Source organism: Galeopterus variegatus, unplaced genomic scaffold (assembly GCF_000696425.1).
Source record: "Galeopterus variegatus unplaced genomic scaffold, G_variegatus-3.0.2 Scaffold701, whole genome shotgun sequence".
Taxonomy (NCBI): domain Eukaryota; kingdom Metazoa; phylum Chordata; class Mammalia; order Dermoptera; family Cynocephalidae; genus Galeopterus; species Galeopterus variegatus.
Window position 1 is genome coordinate 319,538 of NW_007726812.1, and position 21,043 is coordinate 340,580.

Sequence of the window (21,043 nt, forward strand, 5' to 3'; positions counted from 1 at the left end):
CTCACTCACCCCCAGGAGGTCATCATCCACCAGGAGAAGCCCCTCAAAGCCACCTGTATGGTCCAGGACTACAGTGGATGGGCCGAGCCGCCCTTCAACCTGTCCTGAAAAGGAGAGAGGTGTGGAGTCAGGCAGGGCAGAGGTTCTGACGGAACATACAGGGTGCACTGAGCTCACCAGAGAAGGCTCCAGGGCCCTCCAGGTCCCAGCTCTGTACCCCCCAATCCCATTCCAGAGGTTGCTACGTACCCTGGCTTTCCTCACCCTCACTGTCCACCTGTAGTAGCTGGTCCAGATGCTCTGGCAGGTTCTGGAAGTTCAGGGGTTTCCTGGGGAGAGTAAGAGGCTGCCAGGTGCCCACAAGTCCTTGAAATCAGCCAGATGACACTAAACCCCTCTCCAATCCTTTCCCCTGAGTATCAGAAGGTGGCTGCCTAGACTCCAGAAAAAGGGCTATGCCAAGTCCTAGACTGGTCTGCTGGGGTTCAGAAGGCTTATCCACTAAATCAAAAACCATAACCAGTCCAATTTGGTGCATCTGAGGTCTGTTAAAAAAAAAAAAAGGTCCTCTCTTGGTTACAATGCAGTATTATAACACCAAGGTCAAGGGTTTGGATCCCTGTACTGGCCAGCTGCTGAAAAAAAAAAAAGAAAAAGAAAAAGAAAAGAAAATAGCCTTCTTTAAGCCTTAATTCCCTCATCTATAAAAGGGAACAATAGCTGTATGTCAGAGAAGCTGTGAAGATTCCAAGGAATAACCTGTGCTCCCAGCATGGCCCACAACCTGTCTACTCTCAGAGGTTGATTACGGCTGGAAGAAATGCCAGTCCCTAAGGTGGTCATACCAAGGCCTTGACCTAGGCCTATGGTTCCTTTGGGGACAGACTTCCAATCTCCGCACCACTCACACCCAGCCATGGAGTATGTGTTGAATACACATACTGGCATTATGAAGGGCTCAATCCTCTGAGCTGCTGGCTGGCTCTTTCCTGTACCTACCTGTCCATAGATGGCCAACTAGAGCACATGGCCAACCCACCTGCCATCTGCCCCAGGCAAAAGGGCTGGGAAAATCTGTCTGGGTGGCCCCTCATCCACTCAGTATACATGCCCGGAAGAGAAAGGACACTGCCTAATGCTGGCCAGCTCTGTCCTGAGCTCAGCTGCTAAGAATAGCAGGGAATGGGGTGGTGGTAACCAGCAGAACTCAAGCAGAACAGAGGCCATCTGGATCCAGCCCACAGACTTCCAGCACCTGCTCTTCCACTTTTAATCCCAGTTCCTATCCCACTCATCCACCTAGACAGTAAGTTCTGGAAGAGGATATAGACGAGCCAAAGCACCAACTCCCTGACAAGATAGCAATGACCCAGGCTCAGAGACCGCATGTTCCCCTGTTGTAAGCCACTACTGACCCTGAACTGCAAGGAGTTGGAGATCACCTCTGCTGAGCCCCAGGCTAAGGCCAGGCGGCAGCTATGCAGTGGGGTGCCCAGGCAGTAGCATGGAAGGCAAAGCCAACGCCATCTCTGAATACCCCAGTGGGCCCAAGAATACAGGTGGCTTCCTCAAAAGCACTTCTTGCAGGCCCACATTTGGAAGGGTTACTCTTGTGCCTGCCCCCAAGAGCAGACTGCACATAGCTGTGGGCAGCTGGTCTGAGACAGCCTCCACTGAGAGCCTGCAGCATGGCCCATTTGATCAACCCCAGCAGTCGCCTGCCCTTTCTGGATTTCCCAGGTCCCCGTCCAGGGCCCTGCTCCCCCAGAACCACTGACTGATGGCCCTACCACCTGCTCTAATTCCTGGCAGCCACAGCACCAGCAACAGCAGGACCATCTCTGGTATCACATGAGGAAGGGATCAGATGGCCCTGGGAACAGGCCAGGAGTGTTGGGGTAGGGATGGGCTGTAGCCCTCCGCAAGTAGAAACCCTCTGACCACCAAAGCCACTTAAATAGAACAGGCAATGATTTTGGCTTTGGGGCCTGCCCAAAGAGCAGAGATTGTGAAGGACAGAAGAGCTGAGGCTGGTGAGGGGCCAGAGAGATAAGGACACCCAAGCCTCACTGTAGGGAAGGAGAACCTACATGATCCTTTGAAGAAATAATTTGTCAACAGTCTTAAAAGTGATTCAGTTCAAACACTAGCCACATGACCCCAACCCTAGGCATCCTCACAGAATTGTTTACAGGAGCAGAAAGTCCCTCCAAACTAGGGCAATGCTGTGGGCCACGGCAGACTCCAGCCCTAAATGATGCCCACCAAGATCAATTCCTAATGTGAAAAAATATTCATGGGATAACATTTGATGATAAAAATAGGATTCAACTTTCTACAGACTTTTGGAAATGAGGGATATATTCATTACCTTGACGGTAGTGATAGTTTCACAGGTTATCTGTATGCTAAAGCTTACCAAATTGCGCACTTTAAATATGTGCAGTTTATTGTTATGTCAATTACAGCTCAATAAAAAGTTTTTTAAGAAAAGAACTGAAGGTGACAGAAAGTTTTTTTAAAAAATTTGTATACAACATAATCCACACTATATACATTATGAGATAAAGAAAACAGAAAGGAATCACATGCAAATGGCCATTTTAGAATAACGAGATGACAGGTGATTTTCTTCTGTTTCTAAGTTTCCACTAAAGTGTGAAATTATAACTTTTTTATAGACTAAACATAAATATATTAAACTTGCAAGAAAAAGGGCTTGGTGGGGTTTTACTTTACAAAGTCAGGCAGAGGCTACAAGGGGCCGGGAGGGGCAGAGGTGTGGGCAGGTACACGCAGGGCTAGATCATGAGTGTGGAGTAGGTGCCGGGTGCTATGCTTGGCACTGAACACAACCCATCTCCCTGACCTCCATAACACCCTCAGAAGAAAGGAAACAGCACTGCCTGGAGAGAGGAAGCAGCGGAGTCCAGAAGGCAGACTCTCTGGCCAGAGGTCTCACAGCCAGGAACAGACTGAGAACAGAACCCAACCCAGTATGCCTAGAGCCCAGGCTCCCCTTCCCCACAACTGCAGCTTCCGGCCTCTGGTCTGGCCCAGCAGAGTGAGGAGGGGCTACCCACCCAGCCGTACCTGCTGGTGGCTGCAGGGGGTGCATGGCCAGGAGAGGAAAAAATATGGTGCAGGTAGTCATCCAGCAGCTTCTCGTGCACAATGCCTGGGCCACAGGTCAGAAGGGAGAAAAGAATCAAGTGGTCAGCACAGTTCCTGGGCTCTGCTAGCCCCAGAGACTGCTGGTCCTAGGCCAACAACTTGGGTCAGAAGAGCAGCCATGTTGGGAGCAGTGCTCCATGGTGGCTGGTGGAGAAGAACTGACTTCACAGGAACAAGGGATGCAGCAAGGTCTAAGGCTCACTGGACCTGGGACTTTGCTGCCTTTGTCCCTTCCTGTCCTTCCCCCAACAAAAGAAGCCTCCACTCTGCCCTGCCAGCCCTTACCTGTGACCCTGGATTTCTCCACATCTGAAGTCAGCCTATAGCTCTTGCGGGAGAAAGAGATGCCGGTTCCCCTGGACGCCATTCTTCATCTCTCATGGGCAGCCAGTGGTCCTGGAGGCTGAGCCAGATGCAGAGCCTGTCTACTCAAGGCCAGCCAACGGCCCCACACCTGACCTCAATCCTGCGATGGTAGGAAGGCTTGGGAGCAAGGCAGGCCAGACACATGCACACTCACACACATACCAACCCAAGGCGGGGGAAAGCAGGGGCTCCCAGCTTCCTATACAGGGAAGGTACGTGGAGTCCAAACCCATGTGATAGGGACTACGTCTTGTTCCCAGCTGTGTCTCACTGCCCAGCACAGGACCCAGCAGGGAGCAGGTGCTAGATATATGTTTGCTGAACCACAACTAAATGCCTTAGCTTTAGGAAAATCAGACCAAAATGTCCAAAGTGAGGTGGCCTAGGGGCAGAGCTCCTGTATCAATCTCACTTGTAAGCCACACTGGGCCCAGCTCACATCCAGAAGAGAGAACCCTACAGCACATTCCCCAAGTGCAGACCACCACTAGTCTGGCCATCTCCAGCCAAAAATTCCACTTACATCCCTGACGCCAGGACCTCTTTCCTCAGCCCCAGATTCCTCCCTTTGCTTGTTCACGGTCCTGCTAGTTTTCTTGTTCCCACCCACACACACAGCCTCCAGTCTCATCCAAGCATCCACCACCTTTGCCCAGCCCTCATCGCAGACTCCATTGGTCTTTCTACTGCCGTCTGTCCCTCACATATCATGTTGTTGCCACTCCTGCTCCAGAACTTGCTCTAAGTCCCTGGTGCTGTCCAACACAGTAGCAACCAACCACATGGGATTATTTAAATTTAAATTCAAGTTTAAAAAATTAAAAATTCAATTCTCAATTACATCAGCCACATTTCAAGGGTTCAGTGACCACATGTGGCTAATGGTTACAGAATTGGACAGACGTGGAATATTTCCACCGTCACAGAAAGTTCTATTAGCGCGGGTCTAGAGCTTGGGCCTCCAGCACTGCCTTAAGCCAGCACTCCCCTCTCTGTAGCCCAATCTCTTATCTCACCCTAAACAGGTCCTCTGCTCCCACCAAAAACCCTTGCCCGTCTGCACCACGCCCGCCCCTTGGGAAGGTGATTCTTCCTCTCTGTTGCCCACCACGGGCCCTCAGTGGGCGTCCATGATCAGCGGCCCCCTCACACCAGAGCCTTTGCAGGACTGATTAGACATGGTCATTCATTTGATCGGCAAACCTTCCAGACATCCACTCTGGGTGTTAGGTGCTGAAGACTTAGGTGAGAGGAGGAATCTACCCCTGCTCAGAGGCTACCTGCCACGACAATCCTGTCCAGTCCCGCCAAGGGATCCTGGATCGGAACGGAACCGACTCCGTCTCGGAGCCCAAGGACGCCGAGGGCAGCGCATGGCTTCCCCAAGTCGCCCCCGCCTGGCCCCAAGCTCCGGATGACCTGCCAGGCCAGCTCCCGCCTGCAGTCCCGCACCACAGGCCGCAAACCCCACGCAGCGGGCGCCCTCGCACTTGAACGGACGGGGCCACGAGGGGAGCCGCGGGGACCCGCCCCGCTCAGAGCCGGGCCTCCCCTCACTCACCCCAAGCCTCGGCCGCCGCGACCCGGCTCACAACATCCACCCAGCCTCTCGGCTACGGCGCCCGCGCAGGGCCAAACCTCGTGCCCGCTCGCGCGCCTTGCTGCCAGCCGCGCACGCGCACCGGCCCCGGCGGGCTGTCAGGGGATTCCCTCCGCGGCTTCTCGCCGCGTTGTTCCCGGCCTCTCAGCTTCGCGGGAAGGCCCAACTGCCTCCGACCCCCGCCTGCCTTGGGCTAGGGGCGCTCCTAGCCCAGCTGTGGCGGAACGCGATGTCCTAACTCGGATCCCTAAGCCGCTTTTCTCACTCCAAACCATATCTGGAGGCCTGGCTCAGATGTCCCCTAGGACGTCTGAAAGGTAGCTCCTGCCTGGGTACCGCTACCTGTCACCCTCACCCCTATTTAGGTCCAACGGGCAGCCTCGCTCACCTTTCTTTGGATGACTCTTCTGGCGGGCGAGGTGAACCTCCCTGGGCTCTGCTGCCAGGGGTGTGGGCTGACAGCTGGGGCCGATAAGGCAGCAAAAGGGGGAGGAAGCTTTAGGGCTGGAGCAGGTAATGTTTCCCACTTTTTAGGGAAAGATAGAAGTTCATAAAAGTTTATTGTCATCACTCAGGGTCTGGAAACTCTGGCAGCTCCCACGTCCACAATGCCTGTGGGTAGACTAGGCTGCAGCGGGCTTCACTCCCCACCGCAGGGACCTCAAATGTCCACACTGAACCTTCCTAATACCCGCCCACTACACAGGGAAGCCTCTCAAGGATCTAGCTGTACCAGGGTGAGGGCCCTTGCACCTGACCTACCTGCAGGCCTGAGGCTTGACCCCACGGGGTCTCAGGTCAGGTCTCAGTGGCCTGGAGTGGGGGTGTGGAGCCAGAGCCACCCAATCCCGTAGGGACAGGTTTCACAACTTCCCGGATGGGGCCGTGGGGGTCACAGTGCAGCCTAGAGCCAGGAGGATGGGGTGGCTCCCATTCCTACTGCTTCTGATGCAGGGCTCAAGGGCCCCTGGTGAGTGCCCCCCACCCTGATCCCCGTCTGCCTTTAGGAGGGGATTGGCCCTAGGCCCATCCTACTATTCTAGCCAGGAGCTCATTTCCCTACTGGGCATAGAGCAGTGACCTTGGCTCTGGGAATACATATAGGAGGGTACTTTAAAAGGTCATGTAGGCACTGGCCAGTTAGTTCAGTTGGTTAGAGAGCGGAGTTATAACACCAAGGTCATGGGTTCGGATCCCAGTACCAGCCAGCCACAAAAAAGGAAAAAAAAAGTTCATGTAAACATTCTCATTATCTTTCAATTCTATTTTTACAGGAACTTTTTGAAGTACTCTTGTACTTGCCACCCACTCAGGACTCCATTAGCACATCAACTATAGCACTGAAGCAGTGTTGGGACCATGCAGATAAACATACACAAGCAGGCAGCGACCCCTCCTGAGCCTGACCTATCCCTATAACCTAGCATATGCCTTTGTGCTAGTGGGAGCCCATCACTCAGGACTCCATTAGCACATCAACTATAGCACTGAAGCAGTGTTGGGACCATGCAGATATACATACACAAGCAGGCAGCGACCCCTCCTGAGCCTGACCTATCCCTATAACCTAGCATATGCCTTTGTGCTAGTGGGAGCCCAGATTTGGAGTCAGAATGCTTAGGCTGGGTTCCTGCCTGGGTAACACGATGGCTCTATCTTAGCATTCTCATTTGAGAGATGAGATGGGGCAAGCTCCATAGGGCAAGCACCATCACCCACTGCTTTCACGGAGTGTATATGTTTAGACCTGAGCCCAGTTCCTGGTAACAGAAGTACTGGTAATAATGACCAAGTCTGGGCCTGCTTCCCCCACCCTAAGCAGGGGGCCTGGGCTTGTTCTTGAAAGCGCACACAGGGCCCATCCCAGAGGCCTTGTAGATTTGATCCACTGAATGAATAGTGTGGACATGCCAATATACGTGCACTGACATGCATAGCCAACTGTCCTGTGCCAACCCATGCCCATCCTGCAGGGCAGCGCTCGCCACTGAATGACTTCCAGGTGCTCCGGGGCACAGAGCTGCAGCACCTGCTACACACGGTGGTGCCAGGACCTTGGCAGGAGGATGTGGCAGATGCTGAGGAGTGTGCCAGGCGCTGTGGGCCACTACTGGACTGCCGGTGAGTGGCCACGGGGTCTAGATAAGACTAGGAACAAGAGAACTTGGGCCACTGGGTAAAGCTGTGCCTTCTCCTCCCTAGGGCCTTCCACTACAACGTCAGCAGCCACGGTTGCCAATTGCTGCCATGGACCCAGCACTCGCCCCACACACGGCTGCAGCGTTCAGGACGCTGTGACCTCTTCCAGAAAAAAAGCAAGTGGCTGCGGAGACGGGCAGGGCTGGGGATAGGGACCCCAGGGCCCCAGCCTATGTTTACCTTCCTTCTCTTGCTCTCAGACTATGTACGGATCTGCATTATGGATAATGGGGCTGGGTACCGGGGCACCGTGGCCACGACCGCGAGTGGCCTGCCCTGCCAGAGCTGGAGCCATAAGTTCCCCAATGATCACAAGTGAGACAAACACCTTCCCTCTGTCCCTGCCCGAAGTCTTCCCACAGCACGCACTACGGCGTCACTCTCCGCCCCCAGGTACACGCCCACACTCCGCAACGGCCTGGAAGAGAACTTCTGCCGCAACCCGGACGGGGACCCCGGAGGTCCCTGGTGTTACACGACGGACCCTGCCGTGCGCTTCCAGAGCTGCGGCATCAAGTCCTGCCGGGAAGGTAAGTGGCACCGAGTCAAGCTCGGTAAGGGAGGGACAGGCCCACGCCCGTCCACGAACGCACTGGCTCTGTGTGTCTCTAGCCGCTTGTGTTTGGTGCAATGGCGAGAATTACCGCGGCTCGGTGGACCGCACTGAGTCGGGACGGGAGTGCCAGCGCTGGGACCTTCAGCGCCCGCACCAGCACCCCTTCGAGCCTGGCAAGTACGTGTGGGCTGGATCGGCGCCCTGGGGGCGAGACTATGGGAGGGTCCAGGACGCCAGGGGCGGGCCTCTATATAAGGCAATTGGGCGAGGGCAGTCGGGGCCCGAGTCCCGGGGTCTTGTGTCCCAGGGTCTTGTTCGCGCCCTGCTACCGTCCCCAGGTTCCTCGACCAAAGTCTGGACGACAACTATTGCCGGAATCCTGACGGCTCCGAGTGGCCATGGTGCTACACCACCGACCCGCTGCTCGAGCGAGAGTTCTGCGACCTTCCCCGCTGCGGTAGGAGGCGGGGACCCGGCCTGAGAGGGTACCTGGGAAATGTAGGGGGCATGGACTGGCTGGGGAGGGAGGAGGGGCTGGGTATGACCCGACGGTGGGTTGAGAGCAAATCCTGCGGAGTACCATAGACTGGCGAGAGGGGGGCCCATTGCCACCTCCAGCCGAGATCCCAGCACCCGCTCGGGGTCCGACTTGCCTCGATCCATACAAGGGCCCGAGTCACAGCCGCGCCACGAAGCGACAACTCTCAACTGCTTCCGCGGGAAGGGCGAGGGCTACCGCGGCACAGCCAATACCACCGCCGCGGGCGTGCCCTGCCAGCGTTGGGACGCGCAGAGCCCGCATCAGCACCGCTTTTCGCCCGAGAAATACGCGTGCAAGTGAGGCGGCGGGAGGGCACTGGGGGCGTACTCCTACGGGTGGGACCGGAGAAGGGTGGCCCAGGGGCGAGGCTTTAAGGAAGGCGGGGCCTGGGGCGGAGCTGGAGGCCGGGCTCCGGCCGCAGGCTGTCTGGCGGGCGGACTAAGTGGTACTCCGCCGGGGCTGAGGGGAGCGCCTACCCAGGGACCTTCGGGAGAACTTCTGCCGGAATCCCGACGGCTCTGAGGCGCCCTGGTGCTTCACATCGCGGCCCGGCATGCGCGTGGCCTTCTGCTACCAGATCCGGCGCTGCGCCGACGACGTGCGGCCCGAGGGTGAGACCCGAGGAGGGTGATGGAGCCGGGGCTGGAGGCGCGGAGCCGGCGGGCCGGGGCGAAAACGGGGTCTGACGGCCGCCCTCCCGCCTTAGACTGCTACGACGGCGCAGGGGAGCGGTACCGCGGCTCGGTCAGCAAGACCCGCAAGGGCGTCCGGTGCCAGCACTGGTCCGCGGAGACGCCGCACAAGCCGCAGTGAGTCTGTCGGCGCCTTGGAGTCTCAGACGGAGCCTGGAGAGGGTTTGAGACTACCGTGCTATGATTTTGATCCGCCTCCCGCCTAGGTTCACGCCCACCTCGGCCCCGCACGCACAACTGGAGGCGAACTTCTGCCGAAACCCTGACGGAGATAGTCATGGGCCCTGGTGCTACACTATGGATCCAGGGACCCCATTCGACTACTGTGCCCTGCGACGCTGCGGTGAGCACTGGTGACACTCCCCCACGACCCAGCCTCAGAATCGCCCCCCTCCACTAAAGGCAGGCTCCCTTAACCCAGGTGAACTTGATCTTCCAGATGATGACCAGCTGCCGTCCATCCTGGACCCCCCAGGTGCGGACCTGTGCGAGTTGTGGGTCGGGGCCCCTTTACTCCCCACCTCCACCCAGTCTGGGTTTCTCCGGCCTGCCCCATCCTCCAGACCAGGTGCTGTTTGATAAGTGCGGCAAGAGAGTAGATCGGCTGGACCAGTGGAGTGCCAAGCTTCGAGTGGTGGGGGGCCAGCCAGGGAACTCACCCTGGACAGTCAGCTTGCGCAACCGGTGAGGCACAACTGCCTGTCTTTCCAAGAGAGGAATTGAGACTGTGTCCTCAGTGGTTATGCCAGTGGGGCATGGGAACCTGTCTCTTACCCCAAAGGTCCTAGCCAGTAGATGGCAGGTCCAGCATGTGTTCCAGGACTCATTGTTCCCTCTTCCCTCACTGGCAATTGAGACTGTGTCCTCAGTGGTTATGCCAGTGGGGCATGGGAACCTGTCTCTTACCCCAAGGGTCCTAGCCAGTAGATGGCAGGTCCAGCATGTGTTCCAGGACTCATTGTTCCCTCTTCCCTCACTGGGCCTCACTTCTCCAGGCAGGGCCAGCATTTCTGCGGGGGGTCCCTAGTGAAGGAGCAGTGGGTACTGACTGCCCGGCAATGCTTCTCCTCCTGGTGAGCCTCCCTTGGGTTTAGGGACCCAGCCCCATCCCCTTGCCTTCATCCTTCTCCAGCCACCTTCCCCAGGCAAGCCAACAAGTGAGCCTTGGGACAGCAGACTGGGAGTCAGGAATGATCTAACAGAGCTTCTCTACCAGCCATATGCCTCTCATGGGCTATGAGGTGTGGCTGGGCACCATGTTCCAGAACCCACAGCCCGGGGAGCCAGGCCTGCAGCAGGTTGCAGTGGCCAAGATGGTATGTGGGCCCTCAGGTTCCCAGCTTGTCCTGCTTAAGCTGGAGAGGTATATGAGCAAGTTGAGAGGGTGTGAGATGGGGCTGGGCCTGTGGCCTCAGGCCCTGAGTGTCCCCATTCCTGCTAAAGATCTGTGACTCTGAATCAGCGAGTGGCCCTGATCTGCCTGCCCCCTGAGCGGTATGTGGTGCCTCCAGGGACCAAGTGTGAGATCACAGGCTGGGGTGAGACCAAAGGTAAGAGCACAGTGAACGGGTATGGATGCTCCAGGCCCTGGATCCTGCCCAAGGACTCTCCTTCTTCCCATCCCCCCTCACTGTAGGTACAGGTGATGACACGGTCCTAAATGTGGCCTCGCTGAATGTCATTTCCAACCAGGAGTGTAACGTCAAGCACCGAGGACGTGTACGGGAGAGTGAGATGTGCACTGAGGGACTGCTGGCCCCTGTGGGGGCCTGTGAGGTCAGTGGCAGAGCCCCTGGGCCAGCCCAGAGTGGGTTGGTTGTGGGAGCTGGAAATGCATTACTTCATTCCCAAGGGGGCTAGTCATTGCCATGGTGCAGGGTGCTTACCAGTTCTCCCACCTGCCAGGGTGACTACGGGGGCCCACTTGCCTGCTTTACCCATGACTGCTGGGTCCTGGAGGGAATTATAATCCCCAACCGAGTGTGCGCACGGCCCCGCTGGCCAGCCATCTTCATGCGTGTCTCAGTGTTTGTGGACTGGATTCACAAGGTCATACGGCTGAGCTAGGCCCACCTTGACCCCATGTGCCTTGGGGAGGATGAAACTTCCTGTCAGACATAAAGCCATCTTTTCTCTTTATGCCTGTGCAGAGTGCTTCTTAGCCTCTGCTTCTAAGGAACAAGTTGGTGACTCTTTGCTAGGGCTTGGGTGGCTTGAGCCGAGCATACCTGGGCTGGGTGGTCTGACGCTGGAACTACCTTAGCCTGTGGGTGTTCTGTGGAAGAGCAAAGCCTCACTAGTTTCCCAAACACACTCTTGGGAGGGGAAAGGTGGTGCAGAGCGCTTCTAACAGAAGGGGCTGCAGCAGAGAAAACTAGCCTGGTACAGAGTCCCAGTTGGCCAGGACAAGGGCTGAGCCTCTCACTGACCCCTCCCCTCTCACACTGGAGGCAGATGAAGCCCTTGTGGCTACCATACACAGGGCCTAGGATCTCTGAACCCCAAGGTGGGGGCTGTGGTTGCAGATGGCTTGGTACAAAGTACCAGTAAGAACCAGGCTCTGTGTCCTCATTTATTATGACTACATAACCCACATTCCTCTGCCCACTCATCCATGGAATCCAGAGCCCAGGAAGCCTCTCACTGCTCTGCCAGACCTTGGAGCTCCCCAAGAGTGGAGCACGGCATGGGCTGACCAGCTCATGCAGAATGGCGGGGCTTCAGCTGCCCAAGTGTGTGCGCAGCCAGAGCACAGCATTCATGAAGCTGTCTGACTCCACCTCCACCTCTGACAGTGCATGGGTGCTTTTGGGATAGAGCAGGAGCCTGTAGGGGTTGGGCAGCAATGTTTAAGGTTGGGGAGTCCTCCCCTGCTCACCTGCCTACCATCTGCCAAGGGTGTCCTGCTGCACTCACCGAACAGGTACATTCCGGGCCTTAAGGGCACGGTAATACTCCATGCCCTGCTTAAAGGGCACACGCCGGTCCTCCTGGCCCAGCATCAGTAACAGCGGTGTCTTCACCTGAGGGTGGGGAGCAGTGGTGAGCTGGGGCCTGGAATCTGGGCGGCATACAGGACAAGGAGGAGGGCCACATACCTGAGGGATGTATTTGACGGGAGACTTGTCCAGCATCTCGGCCCACACACTGAGGTCTGGCAGGTGGTCACTGCTGTAAGGGAAGCCAGTCTCCACCACACACCTGCAAGGGACAAGCTGATGTGGTCCCAGGAATTCTGGGGCCTGCAAGGGCTCCATGAGAATATGGGGTAGGGTGGAGAAGGGCAGGGACCTGTAGTGCACACCCACCAGTCAGGAATATCAGTGGAGCCTATCATGGAGGCGATGTTGATCACGGGGTTCCGAGCCACGCAGGCGCTGTAGTTCTCTGGGTACTGACCAATCAGGTGGCAGGAGAGGAAGCCACCATGGGAACCACCCATAAGGGCCACTCGGCTTGCATCAAAGTGCTCCTCCTGGAGTACCTGCTCCACTGCAAACTACAGGGTGGGGCACAGCATGCTGCAGCCAGCTGCCTGCCGAGCTGAATGGAGCCACACTCCTGACAGCCCACTCTCCAGCCTGTCCAGAAGCCCAGCCCCCTGCTACCTGGACATCCTTCACATCCTGGTGGCCCACGTTGCCTGGGAGGGAGAGGATGCTGTCCTGGCCAAAGCCCGTGGAGCCACGATAGTTCACTGGAAGCCGAGGAGGGACCAGACAGGGCAGTCAGGCAATATTCCCAGCCCCTAGACATCCTTTCGCACATCGGTGAAGTGGGCCCTAGAACCAGCTATACCCCAGACTCAAAGGGAAGGGGCCAAGAGATTTGAGGCTGCTGCCCAGTGACCACAGCACCCTTTACATGGAAATCCCAAGTTAGTCCATGTAATCACCATGCCGTGGGGCCTGAGGCTGGGCCAGGACAGTTCCTGGTAGTAGTTACTAGGTCCAGGTGAGAGAAATACCTAAAGATTAGGGTGGCACCAATGGTGCATATACAAAGCAGGCCCACCCCGTCACTCCACCATTGCCCTAACAGAGCCACAGGCCCCTGCTCACTCACCTAGTAGCACTGCAAAGCCCATCTTGCAAAGCATGGCTGGGAAAAGCATCCAGGCAGTGACAAAGGATGAATGGGGCCCCCCTGCAGACAGGGATCAGAGGGTGAAAGAACAAGCTAGGAGGCATGGTGTGAGGGCAAAGGCTTAAGGGCCAGATGCCTACCGTGGGGCATGACCACCATGGGCACCTGCGTCTTATCTGGAGGCTTGCTAGGCTGCAGAAGGATAGCTTCAAAGTCAAGGCCAGCTGCAGAGAGAGGGCAGCAGTCAGCAGGGCCAGTGCTACTGCTCAGAGTCTTCCTCAGCCAAGACCCCATCTACAGCTGCTGGTCTGGGGTGGGGCTAACCTTTGGAACAGAGACCTGGCCAAGGTAGCTCACACCATGACATGTGACCTCCAGAAGGTTCATACTCCTTCTGCCCTAGTCAGGGAGCTACATTCTCTTCAGGGACAGTATTCTGGATGAAGTGTGGTCACAGAGGCCTTGTATAAGGCCTATTTTCTTTGGGCCTTTGTTTTCCTACCACATATAACATGGCCTGTTGGTGCCCAGTTCTGATACCCACAGCAGGTGCTCAAAAGCCTCGATATTACTCCTTGTAACCATCCACAAGAAGAACAGAAAACCACTTGGAAGTAATCCTAGGAAACTCCACAATGTGAGATAGGAGGCAAGAAAGGTCTGTGCAGATGCTGTGTGCTGGGGAACCTAGAGAAGGCATCCCTCTTCCCCTGGCTCAGCTCACCATACTGCATGTTCTCTTGATCTGAGGGTGGCTGTAACACCCGGATGCCCCAGTGGATGTCAGGAATGGGCTCAGCCTCCTCCAGGGACACCCACAACACTGACTGCTCCTTCCCTGCAGGAGGCAGGAATCCAACTTTCTGCCAAGGGGAAGGAATGTGTCATAGGTGGCTTGGCTGGCTGCCTCTCTGCCCTTCTACTTCTGCCCAGAGTGGGAGGTAGGCAGCTCTCACTATGCTGGACCTTCTACCCACCTCCAGAGGTGTAGTATAGATTCCTGCTGTGAGCTGGTATATACCAAGGTACACACACACACACACACACGCAGGCACGCACGCACACCCCTCCGTCCTCAGCTTGTAGGCTCTGCTGTCTCCCTATGTTCTGTAATACCAAAGGACCTGAGTGGGAGGTAGGCAGCTCTCACTATGCTGGACCTTCTACCCACCTCCAGAGGTGTAGTATGGATTCCTGCTGTGAGCTGGTATATACCAAGGTACACACACACACACACACACGCAGGCACGCACGCACGCACACCCCTCCGTCCTCAGCTTGTAGGCTCTGCTGTCTCCCTATGTTCTGTAATACCAAAGGACCCGGTACTTCCCCAGGTAGCACGTTCTGTACAGAGCAGACCCTTGCCCGGTAGTTCTTCCCCATGGCTGCCAAACCCTTATGGACCATGCTGGTCTAGGCCTGTGTCTTGGCCGCTCTACATGCTGACCAGGCATGGTCAGACTCCATGGCCAGTTCTCTGGCCTGGGGATGTCTGCCTGCAAAGAACCCCTGCCTCCTGGCCTGGGACCCACCAACACTCACCAGACTTGGGGGTAGGCTGGGCGTGGAGAACTGTGCTACCATGAGATCCCGGTCAATTGTGAGCAGCTTCCAGCTTCCACCTGACCCCCCTGAAGAATGCAGATGCCGCTAAGCATGTGGTAGGGGCCACCATCTTTCCCACCTGCTCTTTGCAGAGTCCCAAGCTGGAGGCTCTATGGAAAGGTGCCCCTTCCATTCTAAGAAGCACTTCTCACAAACACCTAACTGCACATGGCCCTGGGTGCTGCTCAGTTCCTGTTCATCCAGCAGACACTGGCTGTGCCTGGGAACTGCCAGATGTGGGGACACATCAGACCACCAAGAGACATCCACCCACTCCTCAAAGACGATAGTGTGAAGGGGTGGCAGCAGGGCCCAGGGAGTTGGGTGAGTGCAGAGGAGAGTGCTGATTCTGGGCAGTGGGTCCAAGCAGATTCTGAAGCAGGAATTGTGCGATGAGGTGTAGGTTTGGAACAATACTTTGGTAGTTTTGTGGAAGAGTGGGTACAGTCAAGTCAGGTGAAGGATTCAAAAGACATCTCAGAGGCAGAATCACCAGGCCGGAGTGTGAGGAAGATGGGGGAGCCAAAAGTGGCTTCCTCTGGGCCCTGAGTTGGCAGAGCTGCCTCTGCCTGAGATAGGGCTACCAAGGTTTGGGGAGGGGAAGGACGACTCTGGAAGATCTTGACAAGAGAGTTTTGTAAGCTTTAGGGGGCCGTGATGAGTCTGGGCCAGGACATATGGAGCTGAGTTGAGTGCTAAAGGGCTGTGGAGCAGGGGAAGTGGGCTGTTGGCTGGGTGAAGGTCTTGTATGGGCAGGGTCCTTGGAGGACTGTCAGTAAACGCTGTGGAACAGTCAGTGGTGTAGAGTGGCCACAAGTGCCACCACTGCCCCACAAGCTCGAGCTCCATACCTGCCCTCTCCCTCACCCCTACTGCCCTGCTCACCAGCTGTTAGGGAGGTCACGCTGCCCACCTGGGTGTCCACAACAAACAGGTCCTAAAGCAGAAGGGAGGCTGCATATGGCACCACATCCAAGAGCTCTATGGGTCCTACCCCACCTCCTCTCTACCCTCTTGGGGACTCCTAGGCCAGGCCAGAGCTGTGAGCAGCTATGGCAAAGACTACTCAGTGGAATCAGGAGTAGCCTAAGGGCCTGGGTTCTAATCCCAGCCCCATCACAACTTTCTGAGGTACCCCAGGCAAGGTAAGGAATGCCTTTGAGCCCCTTTGAGTTAGAATGAGAAACAAATGATATCATACCCAAAAGGAGCCTAACACACTGTGGATGCCCTCATCCCATCCCTAGTGGAAGGGCTCAGTCCTATCTCCATCAACTGCCTTTACAGAGTGTTCAGGGACCCACTCCAGTGGCAACCCCCTTGTCCCCCAGGTGGAAATACCTAGGAGGGGGTTACATCTCTCCCTCAGGAGAAAAAGCCAAGGGGTCCATTGTGGAGCACCAGGGCAGCCAGTCCCCTCAAGGAGAAGTGAGTCCAGGACAGTGACAGACAGGGCTTTAAGGAGCTGGTGAGACCTTGTGGCTGGGTGTTCCACCCAGGGGCCCAGAGCTCTTGAGGGCTGATCACAGGGACAACCTCTTAACTCAATCAAGGTCCCTTACCTGCTGGCTGCGCTGAGCTGAGTCAAAGACCATTCTCTGGCTGTCAGCCGACCAGCATCCCAAAGGCAGAAGGCTGCAGTAGATTCCAGAGAAGTTCTCTACAAAGATGGGAGGGCTGGGGGCTGTGTCCAGGAATGGAGGTTTGGGGAATTTGCCCAGGGCCCCTGCTCAGGCACCAGTCAGACCCCTGTAACTTGTGGCAGAACAGCACCCTAGGCAATGAGGAGCTGCCCGAGCAGGGTGCTGAGGGGCAGAGGTCTTTAAGGACCCAGGAGAGACAGAGCTCAAGAGCTTCTGAGAGAAACAGTGGATGCTCAGAAAAAAAGCACTTTCTTTCCAATGAGTTGCTCTTACTGGGTCCCTGGTAGGCACCAGGTGCTTTAAGCAAGATAACACCTGTCTGTTTGCCCATTGTAGTGCTTAGCACAGTGCCTAGCACAGGGCACTCAATAAATACTACCATTTAATATCATAACTCATTTAATCCTCGCTACAATCCTACAAGGAAGGCAGGAGCAACCACCCTCTCCACAAATGAAGAAATGGAAGCTCAGGGAGGCCAGGACACTGACCAAGGACACACAGCTACTTCAGAACAGAGTTGAAATTCAGACTAGGTCCCCACTGCTGCAATCTAAAGAGAAAACAAAGAGGCCATCTCTTGTCCATTAGACTCCTGGAACTGACTGGGTGGCTTGAAAAAAAAAGATTCTCACCCTTGACATCCGTGGGATGGCCCAGGATCCCAAGCAGAGCTGTGAATACCTGAGACTGAGACAGGAGCCTCTCAGCCAAGAGCCACCCTCCCAGAGACCTGGCTGACTCAAGGATTTAGACTAGACAAAGGTGGTGGGGTGGGTGGTAGGATGATATAGCATCCTTGGGCCCAGGGTCTCTTATACATGACACCCCAGCCTAGTGTACTCTCTGAGACCCACTCGAAGGGGCAATAGATTTAATCAACCATTGGAAAACAAGAAAAATCTAATTACAAATGGCAGTACAGGAATTAAATCATCTTAATTCCCAGCCAGCTTGGGCCACTCTGATCTCAGCTTTTTTCCCTCCTTTCTATCAAAACTGTTCCCTATGGTGAGGGCCCCACTCCCTGTGGAGGCTGGGTATGGGCTAGCTCAGCTGGGAGGGAGGGTCCTCAGAAGGAACCCAGGAAGGAAGAGCTGGGCAGGGATGGAACAGATGGCAGGAAAACACAGAGCTGCAGGCTCCACTGCACCCACCCAGCCAGGCACCCCTTACCTCCTAGCTGCCGAGGCACAATGTCCACCACCACTGAGGTGACCTTGGTATACCAGTCATACTGTAAGGGAACACAGTGGTCAGGCCCACTAGGGATAGGCAGTGCCCTCAGGGCACAGAGCTCTGCACCTGTCCCTTTTTATGATAGCCTCAGGGGAGGGAGAGGGTACCTGAGAGGAGCCTGATGTATCTCCTTTCTGGTGGCTTGGACCAGATACCCGAGGGGGCCTCAGGTAGGCACATCCCTCTGACTTTCACCAAGGACCAAGAGCTCTTCCTGAGCAGGGACTGGGACTATGTAACTCTCCACTATATCCCAGCCCCTTGCCAAGCCTGGCTACATGAAGTTAAGAACCAAGGAGAGGAGCATTCTCATAGATGGAGGATGCTTTCAAGGTTGCGAGCCTTAACAGTGCAAAGCCCTCCATGCCGACACTCTCAGCCTCCAGTCCCTGCCTTGAGAGGACAGGCAGAACTCACTCTGCTGCTGAACCCAGGCCAGGAGGGCATCCACTGAGGGGTCCACAGGGAGATGATGCTGGCCTTTCAGCTCTCACCCACCATCCCTTCTTCTTGATGACCACTCTCTCCCTCACCCCCAACCTCCAGCTCACCAGACACAACTGGCTACACTGATGATGGGGGACCAGGGATGGATACTGCAGGTAGATGATGCGACACTGGTCTGGGCTCAGCCGGGGAGAAGAGATGGCCAGGGAGTCATCTGAGAGGAGCTCTGGGCGAGATAGAAATGTGAGCGTCATACAGGCTGGCAGGGCCAATGTGTGTCAGCAAAGCACAGGTGGGCACCAGCCACTTACCACACTTGCCCCCAGTGAGGTCCACATAGTACAGGGCTGACCTGGAACCATAAAAGAGACACTCAGCTTCAAGGCCAGCTGGGCTGCAGGGTCCCCTGTCCTGCCCCATTTCCTCACCTGCGATTGGTGCAGAAGCGGATGCCCAGCCGGAAGGGCTCATGCCACCAGCCCACGAACACCACACCTGTGTCTCCAGGGGCCCAAAATGCCTGTAAGCAAGACCACAGGGCAGGTGTGAGCAAGGAGCAGTAGCTCAAACAGGACCCCAGACTCCAGGAGGGGCATAGGCCAAGTTGCTACTGACCTGTCCAGGGGACACATTCTCAGGGATCCCCTCAAGTACAGAGATGTTGCCACTCTCGACATCCAGCACACAGAGCACAGGGGTGCTTTTGGAAACCATGTTTTCTCCCCAGTCTTCGTAAAACACATACTGATCCCCCTGAGAATACATGATACTCAATGTTCAGCCCATGAACAAGACCCTGCCCTGCCTGGTAGGAGCCAGTGCCTCCCAGTTGTGACAGGTGCAGTGTGGGAGGGGAGCACACTGTGTCCCGGGGCTTCCCTGCAGGGCCTTCATGGACTGGCCACAACCACGAGCACCTTGATGGCCTGGTCTGGCTTCTTCGGCCTGGCCATCTCATCATCGCTGGCACTGATGTCCAAGGCTTTGGTCTGAAAGAAGGACTCGGCCTTGGGGCGCTTCTTTTCTGCCACATACAACAAGTGTGTCTCCGAGTGCGACCAGGACAGGCAGCCAAAGCAGTCTGGGTGCAGGAGGGCTGGTCAGGGGGTGCCCCGGGGCTACAGCTGCCCCTCCTGTCCACCCCACCTGCTCACCAGTCAGGTGCCTCACCATCCTCATAAACAGGCCCATGTTTCTCCAGTGCTGACAGATTGAAGCTCTTGAGCTTCCGGTTCTTCTCCCAGACCTGAGGACATGTGGGTGTCAGGCTGCCTGCCCCTCAACAGAGCCTTATCTCTGGGACTGAGTCCCAAGTTGCCTACTACTTGGTCCCACGCAGACTTACCTCTAGGAACTGCTTCTCCTCCCCAGGGCCTGTGCCTCCAGCCTTTCGCAGCACAGCTTTCATGGTGCCTGAAGGAGACTCTCTGCTCAGCATCCTGAGGACATCGGGTAGCAGGCCAGGATTACCTCCCATCCAATGATGGCTCTGTCTTGCTCCCTTACTGGCCATAACCTCTTAGACAAGATACTGAGGCTCTGGCCCCACACCAGCCCCTACAGCACCTCTAGCCCCACCATGGCAGCTGGCCTTGCCTCTCTCTCCTAGGGGCAGGGACTCTATTCTCCCCAGCTCCCAACGCCACTGTGGGCTCTAGCTGTGGCCTGAGTTTGGAGCAAGCCTCCAGTGCTTATCAGACCACATCACCAGAGAGAGCTAATGAGCTCCCATGGGGCAGGAACCTAGCTCCTGGCCTCCCTTTCGGGCCCTACCTGCATCCAAACACATGGTGGGTATTCACAAAAGGCTTGCATTGCAGATGGCTGTGGCCTTACCCATAAGCTTCCTCCCTCAAACTTACTCCCCCCGAGTCTCCACACTGTTGCCTGCAGGCCCTGCAAACACCACTGAGTCCCCATCATGGAACACCAGGTACTGGCGGCAGAATCGGATGTTCTCCATGCGTTCCAGGTCCCTCTGGGTCCACTCTGTGAAGGGAGGCATGAGGCTGCTCAATTTGTCTTGACCAGTCTCAGCCACTAACCCCTACCCAGACCTACCTTCCCCAATCTGTCTCCAGACACTGGGTGCAGGCTGGATGACACTTAGCAACCCAAGTTCAGGCCTCCAGGGCCTGAGCTGACAGCCTCTTGAATAGAACCCATTACTGCCCCCAGCACCCACCCTGGAATCTTTAGAGCGGCCTGGCATGTGTATGGGATGGGGTGATGGAGAATACAAGACCTACACCCTGCATTCAGTTAGGTCTGAGTTCTACTCCCACATCCTCAACCCATGCACTCATGGGCACCATTCTTAACGCCCGCACAGCACGCCCCCATACACTTGTATGCACCGACCTGTGAGGACTGATCCTCCACGCCACGGCTTCCTCCACACACCCGTGCGCACTCAAGAAACGAACCCTCCACACCCCCCTCCTCTCCGCCCGAGTGCACGGCCCCGCTGCCACCCAATTCCCCTCCGTACACACACCGGTGTGCACCGTCCGGTAGCGGCCCCCGTACTGCGTGGTGACCTCCGGGCCCAGGCAGGCGGCGCTCAACGCGGGCTGGCGGCTAAGGCCCCGATACAGCGCCGCCGCCTCCTCGGAGTCGCTCAGCAGCACCTGCGCAAGGGACACACCAGGGTCAGGCCTGGCCCGGGCTGCAGAGACCACACGGACCGCGGGCCGAGCCCTCACCTGACGCTCCATAGTCTCCTTGCGACAGCGGCAACCGGGGCGAGGCGGGGCGTGTTAGCACCCGGAAGTGAGGCTTCGGGGGCGGAGCCTGAGGCGGCCCCGCCCATTTCCGCCTCAGCCCAGCCGGTGATTTGGGACGGGCGGGGCCTTTGACGAATGGGCAAGAACAGTTGGCGGGGGTGGGGGG

The 21,043-nt window shown here is 56.5% G+C and overlaps 3 protein-coding genes across 3 annotated transcripts in view; 1 reads left to right on the forward strand and 2 right to left on the reverse strand.

Annotated features, from left to right (window-relative positions):
- Positions 1 to 3,566, reverse strand: part of RNF123 (ring finger protein 123) — a 27,543-nt gene extending 23,977 nt beyond the window's left edge. Inside the window, exons 1-4 of the mRNA XM_008571556.1 lie at positions 3,460 to 3,566; positions 3,094 to 3,178; positions 250 to 329; positions 10 to 104 (exon numbers count right to left, since the gene is read on the reverse strand). Coding sequence (XP_008569778.1) covers positions 10 to 104; positions 250 to 329; positions 3,094 to 3,178; positions 3,460 to 3,541 — 342 coding nt within the window. The 5' untranslated portion in view covers positions 3,542 to 3,566. The remainder of the gene's footprint in view (positions 1 to 9; positions 105 to 249; positions 330 to 3,093; positions 3,179 to 3,459) is intronic.
- Positions 3,567 to 5,956: 2,390 nt separating this feature from the next.
- MST1 (macrophage stimulating 1 (hepatocyte growth factor-like)) lies at positions 5,957 to 11,274 on the forward strand. Its single transcript, XM_008571559.1, has 18 exons — positions 5,957 to 6,110; positions 7,114 to 7,261; positions 7,343 to 7,455; positions 7,540 to 7,654; positions 7,733 to 7,869; positions 7,952 to 8,072; positions 8,234 to 8,352; positions 8,564 to 8,732; positions 8,917 to 9,047; positions 9,143 to 9,245; positions 9,335 to 9,471; positions 9,568 to 9,603; positions 9,692 to 9,812; positions 10,124 to 10,201; positions 10,345 to 10,491; positions 10,572 to 10,678; positions 10,765 to 10,904; positions 11,034 to 11,274. Exons 1-18 carry the CDS (start codon positions 6,059 to 6,061, stop codon positions 11,193 to 11,195), a joined length of 2,136 nt encoding a protein of 711 aa, XP_008569781.1. The 5' UTR covers positions 5,957 to 6,058; the 3' UTR covers positions 11,196 to 11,274.
- Positions 11,275 to 11,682: 408 nt separating this feature from the next.
- The window catches only part of APEH (acylaminoacyl-peptide hydrolase), a 17,580-nt gene continuing 8,219 nt past the window's right edge, over positions 11,683 to 21,043 (reverse strand). The window contains exons 2-22 of the mRNA XM_008571561.1: positions 20,649 to 20,781; positions 20,014 to 20,140; positions 19,497 to 19,590; positions 19,322 to 19,397; positions 19,069 to 19,232; positions 18,767 to 18,904; positions 18,580 to 18,671; positions 18,463 to 18,503; positions 18,256 to 18,377; positions 17,642 to 17,702; positions 16,385 to 16,482; positions 15,708 to 15,759; positions 14,760 to 14,848; positions 13,939 to 14,077; positions 13,355 to 13,438; positions 13,194 to 13,274; positions 12,737 to 12,825; positions 12,437 to 12,627; positions 12,227 to 12,329; positions 12,045 to 12,151; positions 11,683 to 11,954 (exon numbers count right to left, since the gene is read on the reverse strand). Coding sequence (XP_008569783.1) covers positions 11,849 to 11,954; positions 12,045 to 12,151; positions 12,227 to 12,329; positions 12,437 to 12,627; positions 12,737 to 12,825; positions 13,194 to 13,274; positions 13,355 to 13,438; positions 13,939 to 14,077; positions 14,760 to 14,848; positions 15,708 to 15,759; positions 16,385 to 16,482; positions 17,642 to 17,702; positions 18,256 to 18,377; positions 18,463 to 18,503; positions 18,580 to 18,671; positions 18,767 to 18,904; positions 19,069 to 19,232; positions 19,322 to 19,397; positions 19,497 to 19,590; positions 20,014 to 20,140; positions 20,649 to 20,781 — 2,187 coding nt within the window. The 3' untranslated portion in view covers positions 11,683 to 11,848. The remainder of the gene's footprint in view (positions 11,955 to 12,044; positions 12,152 to 12,226; positions 12,330 to 12,436; positions 12,628 to 12,736; positions 12,826 to 13,193; positions 13,275 to 13,354; positions 13,439 to 13,938; positions 14,078 to 14,759; positions 14,849 to 15,707; positions 15,760 to 16,384; positions 16,483 to 17,641; positions 17,703 to 18,255; positions 18,378 to 18,462; positions 18,504 to 18,579; positions 18,672 to 18,766; positions 18,905 to 19,068; positions 19,233 to 19,321; positions 19,398 to 19,496; positions 19,591 to 20,013; positions 20,141 to 20,648; positions 20,782 to 21,043) is intronic.

Excerpts from the sequence above, each read along its gene's own strand:
- MST1 (XM_008571559.1), top strand. The coding sequence starts at position 6,059 with ATGGGGTGGCTCCCATTCCTACTGCTTCTGATGCAGGGCTCAAGGGCC. Across the intron at positions 7,870-7,951 it reads CATCAAGTCCTGCCGGGAAG|CCGCTTGTGTTTGGTGCAAT; the intron begins GTAAGTGGCACC and ends GTGTGTCTCTAG. Across the intron at positions 9,246-9,334 it reads GAGACGCCGCACAAGCCGCA|GTTCACGCCCACCTCGGCCC; the intron begins GTGAGTCTGTCG and ends CCTCCCGCCTAG.